Source organism: Aethalodelphis obliquidens, unplaced genomic scaffold (genome assembly GCF_003676395.1).
Source record: "Aethalodelphis obliquidens isolate GAN/ISIS:26980383/991018 unplaced genomic scaffold, ASM367639v1 scaffold28, whole genome shotgun sequence".
In the NCBI taxonomy this organism is placed as follows: Eukaryota; Metazoa; Chordata; class Mammalia; order Artiodactyla; family Delphinidae; genus Aethalodelphis; species Aethalodelphis obliquidens.
Genome location: NW_020837972.1, coordinates 16,943,482 through 16,949,481, shown reverse-complemented (window position 1 = coordinate 16,949,481; position 6,000 = coordinate 16,943,482). Strand labels below are relative to the sequence as shown.

The window sequence follows — 6,000 nt, the reverse complement described above, 5'->3', positions numbered from 1 at the left end:
AGGGGGCCCTGGTTCTCACGGCTCCAAATCTGGCTTTGTGTCATGAAGACTTTTTTCCTCGGGGGAGGCGTGGGGGGTTGATCAAACAAGGGCCTGCATATGAACCCACTGCATCTTAGGAGATATGGATCCGGGCAGTTGCTCAGTGAAACAAGCCAGCAGCTCTGTAGAGGGGCCGGCAGCCTGAAAGGGGACAGCACGGCTCATCTTACAGTCACCCTGCCCAGCCCCAAGGAGCTGGGGGCACAGGAAGATGGTAGGACTGAAAGAAAGGCTTTTAGATTAAACAGAGATCATCAACATCTCAGCACAACAAAGGGACATCTCTGCTGGTCAACTTCCCAGCATTTTCTGTCTACAGTGTCGGGTCAATAGTCAGCAGGGCCCCCCCCTCCCGGGGGGCATCACCGCGACGCAGCCCCCCCCCCCCCCCCAACAGCTCTGTGCTGGGGCCAGTGCTGGCCACACTGGTGATAACCTGTGCTTTCTGGGCACCAGACGCTCGTGACTTCATGTGACCCTCGTGCCCACCCAGTAAAGAGGGCAGGGCGGCTGCTGCTTGCCCGAGTTCCACACGAGGAAACGGGTAGTTTTGTACAAGTACCCCTGGACTCTGTCCACCTGGGAAAAGCCTGGAGCACCTGGCCCTGGTGAGTTCACGGGCAGAATCTGTCCTGTCGGGCCTTTCGGCGGAGGCCTCTCTTTAGGACTGCAGTCTTCTAGGGCCACCTCCGGAGCCCCACTGCCTCAGGCCTGTCTCCTCACTCCCAGCCCTCGGCTCCAGGCTGCACCCACTTCCCCCAAGGCTAGCACGAGTGAGTCAGGCTGAGCATCACTGCTCTGATCTCAGTAACACCTCTTCCACTGCTCAGCAGGGTAGCAAAGACCACACAGCACAGGCTTTTCAAAAAAATACGGCTTTTTATTGTCTTGGATGCAAATATAGTTTTCGAACTGCATTGTAGTGTTGAATACAGCTGGTGGAAACTCGCTTTTCAACAGTGGAGCATGAAGGGCCGTCTCTGGATGGCGCAGGCCTGAGGGAGCCTCCGATTCACAAAACTCTCCTTGGGTTTTGTTTTTCTGCCCACAAGGGGTGACTGTCTCCTACCGGAGGCCTGACACAGTCACCAGAGCTCACAACAGAAAAAATGAACCATTTACACAATGAACTGAAACCCAAAAAAGGAAAAGAACGTGCTGTTTCAGCTGTGGCGTTACAAAACAAGCAAAACAAGCCGTGTGAACAGATTCAGATAAAGCAGCAGCAGGGCACCTCGGGCTGAGGCCGCGGCCCAGCTCCCTCGCAAGAAACATAGCCTGGGCTTCGTGTCTCCCTGGTCGAGCCCTTCCTACCTTTTAACTGCAGGATGTAAACTCTACAGAAATGCATCAGACTTGTTTCTCCCAACCCTCTCCACAACCTCAACTCTTGACAGTGGCGCATCTCCGTTCAGAAACCCAGGAGAGAATTCTTCAAATTAGTGACGCCCAGGGTTGACTCTGGAACCAAAAGTTGGACTGGGAGATGGAGCTGAATTTTGCTACATAATTATAAAAGAATTTCACAAAAATAAAATTCCATTAAGTAAACACCCACAAACACACACACAGGCTTGTGCAAGTGCACACACGCGCGCACACACACACACACGCATAGTGAAAGCCAACATTCAACAGGAAAAGTTCCCTTTTCTTTATCAAAGGCTTATTTTCACAAGCCTCGACAGGAAACAGCCCTGTGTGGTGAGCTGGGAAAGCCAAGGCGTCAGAAGGAAAAGAAAACAGGGCAGGTGATCTGTGTGGAGGCAGCCGGGGGGTCCTGAGGCTTCTCTCTGCTCCTGGAGCCCCTGCGATCCCCACACCTGCCTGCTGAGCGGGTCAAGGATACGCGACCACTGAAATGTACGTGTTGAAGGTCCAAGCTCCTCCACCCTCCACCCTCGCTGTCCTGTCCTGTCATCTGTGCTCAGACGTGGTGACAATCCTCTTTCATGTACGAGGCACCAAGGGCATGGAGCCAAGGACCCCCGCCCACTGCTGCCCTTGAGCCCACACTGGGGCGCCCCAGCTCCCCTCCTCAGCAGGCCCACCACCAAGGAAGCCAAGCTGCTCTGACAAACGGTGTTCCAAGCCTGCCCCCCTGCAGCCCAGGTGAGATAAAAGAACCGAAGTGGGACAGGTTAGCCAGCACGGGGCTGGGTCCACACTGAGCAAGTGTGCAGGCCACGGGCAGACGGGCCCCCTGGACAGCCCCAGCTCCACCCTGATGAGCCCTCGTTCAGCTGGACAGCGAGAACGTGTGATCTTGAAAACAACGACGAGCCTGCCGCTCGGACTCACTCATCCAGGTGGAGAGCCGGCTGTACAGGGAGGGGAGGCCCAGGCTGAGAGGAGGCCACCGCACCCCTTCACCTGGGGAGGGACGAGGGGTTTGGCCCCCACCCTGGGATGCCATGTCCCCTAAGAATCGAAGTTTCTCTTTCTATCGGCCAGAGCAGTAACAAGCTGGAGGGCTGAGCGCTATCTAGAAAGGGAGGCGGGACCAGGTCACAGGGACAGAGTAGAGGGAGCTGGGTGCATGGGGTCACCCGCAGCGCCCTGCCAGTCCCTCCCCAACGAGACCTGGTGCTCACATCGACACTGACTCCTGACGCCGGGGCTGCTTCTTCCCTTGTGCCCTGAAAACCCCAGCCAGGTTGGGGGCCTGGTGGGAGAGGGGTGACAGTTGGATGTCACCCACCTGAGACCGAGGGAGGGACGGGCCAGCCAACTGCGGAAAGCCCCACTCTCCCTGCATCTCCCACATGGTGTCAAACAGCAACCAGCAGTGGGAAGGGAGGTGGCGGCACAGAAAGGTTTCACAGAAACACTTTCAGAGATTACGTGCCAGACGGGCTTTTTTTTTTTTTCCTTCTCAGATTGATTTTCTTATTCTCCAAAGCATCAGCATTTTTAAGTCTCTTTTACAGGAGGAGGGACAGGAGGGGTGAAAGTGAGTGTAAACAAACTACAGCATCCACTGGAGGCGGTCGGCAGGGGGTCCCGGGGTCCCTGCACCCTGGCCTGGGGCCCCAGGACAGAGGTCCAGGCTAGGCCCCCGTCTGGCCAGACTCATCAGGCAAGAATCCACAACAGGAAAACTGCCGGGGCAAGAAACAAACGTGTTTGTAGTAAGAGATACGGCTCTGCAGCCCTACAGCCATGACGGTGAGCACCAAGAGAAACGAATGTAAGGAAACAGCTCAAAACAAAACATGCATCTAGTTAAACGTCTGCTGGGACACACACACACACACACACACACGCACGCACGCACGCACGCACGCACACACACACACGCACGCACGCGCGCACACACACACACACACACACACACACACACAGCCTTCAATGCCTCATACAACCTAACAGCCTTAAATATTTTAAAAAACAGAATCATGAACATTACATCAGCCAAAGGGAGGGAGAGGTAGGCCAGAGAAGGAAGAGGCCAATTTTATATCCCATGGAGCTAAAAAAAAAAAAAAAAAAGATTCCCAGCAAGGGGTGGGGAGAAAGCTAGTGATCTCGGAGAGGTCATGGCCAGGCCGAGCTCCGCGGCCACCACGCGGTTAACGAAGGCACAGGAACGGGGCGAGGCCGAGGGCAGGACCCTCCACAAGGCCTCATGGCTGGAACGTCTCTGGCTTTCCTTTTTCCCTATTGAGCCTCACGGAGTTCTTACCACGGTGCTCTTCCACTTTTGAGGGAGACCTCGTGTCCACTCCGGGGGAAGGCTGAGTTCCTGTCCCTCCTCCCAGTGGAAACGAAGGGCTGGCCCAGCCTCGCTGCGTGCTCGCGCCTCAGGAGAGCGATGCGAAGGCCTGTAAACACGGGTTCTGGGGAGGGGAAGGGGTGCCGCTGAGGCGCCCTTGACGGGGCTGGAGCACGGACGAGGAAGCAGGTGATCGGTCGTGACCCGTGGCAGGGGCAGTGGCACGGCCAGCGGCAAAGAGAGGACCCCGCCTCCGTCCTCCGACAGCCGAGGCTGAGGTGGGGCTGCCTGCACCCCCGAGCACCTTCCACAGGCCTCCGGGATCCAGCAGGAGCCTCCGAAATGATCCAAGCTTCAGAGGGTGGCCCGCAGCGGCCCCTCCTGGGGCCCCTGGGCTCCTGGTCTGCCCAGCGCTTGCCCAGTCTCCATCTCGGGTCCGGAGGACAGAGGTTGAACGGGAAGCCTGCTGGCCTCTGAACTTCACAGCAGGACGTGAAAAGCACATTCTTTCAATGAGGAGGTACCCCTGGCTGGGCTTCCTGAGTGTTAGAGAGCATCCTTCCATCTGGAGCTGCTCTTGCAGACACACCGAGAGGAGGACGGGCCCGGGACCGCCCCTCCTGCCGTGCCCTCCTCTGAACCCTTCCAAGTGCAATTCCCACATCCGGAAACAGCCTGCTGCCCCCTCCACCTGGACCAAATCTGAATACAACTCTTCTACAGTCTGGTCTGGAGCCGCCTAGAGACAGCTCCGAGGCAGCCACCTCGGAGCCTGGTGTCAACATTCAACTTCTGCCTCCAAACACGAGACAGACGCTGGGTGTGGTGGCGTCTTTGGTCCAGGAACTGTTATGATCTGGGGCTCCCAGCTGGACAATCCAGACAAGGCGACCAGGCCGATGGCAGCACTGTGGAGCCTGGTCTTTCACACACTGCACCCGAAGGGCCAGCAGCATCCATCAAACACGGCCGCCCGCCCGGCTGCGGCTCGGAAGCAGGTGGAGAACGAGGAGGCAGGGCCCCAGCTGAGCCCCGCCACGTGATTCTCAGACCGGTGTCACCACGGAGGTGCAACGCCAAGTGGAACCAGATCAGGACAGATCGAAGTCCCGCCCGAGCGGCCCTCCAAGCCAGCAGCAGCTCCGCATCGCTTGTGCTTCCGTTCCTGTCTGCGGGCACGCGCACCCACCACTTTGCACACGTGTGTTGCGGGGTTTCCCCAGCAGCCGGCCCTGCGAAGCCTGAGCAGACGTCCAATCTATCTACAAGGTCAGAGTCGGGGCCGGAAGGAGGATGCCTTCCAACTGCCCCACGGGCGCCTGAGAGGTGACAGGAGGCAGCGTGTGTAAGTCTCTAGACAGGAGCCGGGAAGGACCCTCACGTTTCCTAACTTGGGGGGGCGGGTGATGCCCCCTCTTGCCCCGTCTGCTCCCCGCACTGCCGCCGTGGCCCCGACATCCCACCAGCAGGACAGGACAGGACAGGCCAGGGACGGGCAGCGTTCCCCTTTGTTCCCCTTCACCCGGGCTACCCCGAGGGAAGGGGAGGTCGGTGACAGAGGTCGCTGAGTCAGAGTTCACAGCAAGGGGTTCCCTAAGCTGGGCTACTGCTCTGGGCAGGACCCGAACCTGCTTCAGACCTGAGTGCGGCGTTCTGAGCGGGCTGGGCCGCAGTCGGAGGGAGGCCCGGAAGCTCCGCATCAGGAGAGGTGAGGGCCGCGGCCTCCTCTCCACAGGCGGGAAGGGTCTCCACGGCTTCTCACGCGGCCACGTGCCCGCTAAGCACTGCTAAGACTCCCCAGATCTCTGGCCCATTCTGGTGACGGCCTCCGCCGCCTGCTCTGGCAACTGGGACGGGTCCGTCAGGATGGACGTGGTGGTGCTCAGGTGCCGGAGGGTGTTCAGCACGGCTGCAAGACAGAGGGGGTAGCCTGCAGACACGGCCGGGGTGCGAGCTCCAAGCCCCCAGAGGACACAACACGCGGTTACGTGTGTACATCCCGCGTGGGGATTCTCAGGCCCCCAAAGCAGGAGGCACGGACACCAGGAGAGCCTCTCGCCTGAGGTCTGGACACTCACACCTCTGCCTTTAAGACGACTCCCCCAGTCCCATCTCCTACGCTGCGGGTGGGCGGGGAACGCTGACCTCTTCCTGCTTGTTCCCCTGTCTTAGCATCACACCTCTACAGCCTTTATACATGGCCACAGCTCTTTTCGTTATTACGAGAATTAAACACGAAAATG

At 58.5% G+C, this 6,000-nt stretch overlaps 1 protein-coding gene across 4 annotated transcripts in view; it reads right to left on the bottom strand.

Annotated features, from left to right (window-relative positions):
- Window positions 1-901: 901 nt before the first annotated feature.
- The window catches only part of MLXIP (MLX interacting protein), a 62,362-nt gene continuing 57,263 nt past the window's right edge, over window positions 902-6,000 (bottom strand). For 3 of the 4 annotated variants that reach the window (XM_027124892.1, XM_027124894.1, XM_027124891.1), the window contains exon 17: window positions 902-5,666. In XM_027124892.1, the coding sequence (XP_026980693.1) occupies window positions 5,545-5,666 (122 nt within the window). In that variant the 3' untranslated portion in view covers window positions 902-5,544. The remainder of the gene's footprint in view (window positions 5,667-6,000) is intronic. The other variant, XR_003436753.1, reaches the window with a different exon arrangement.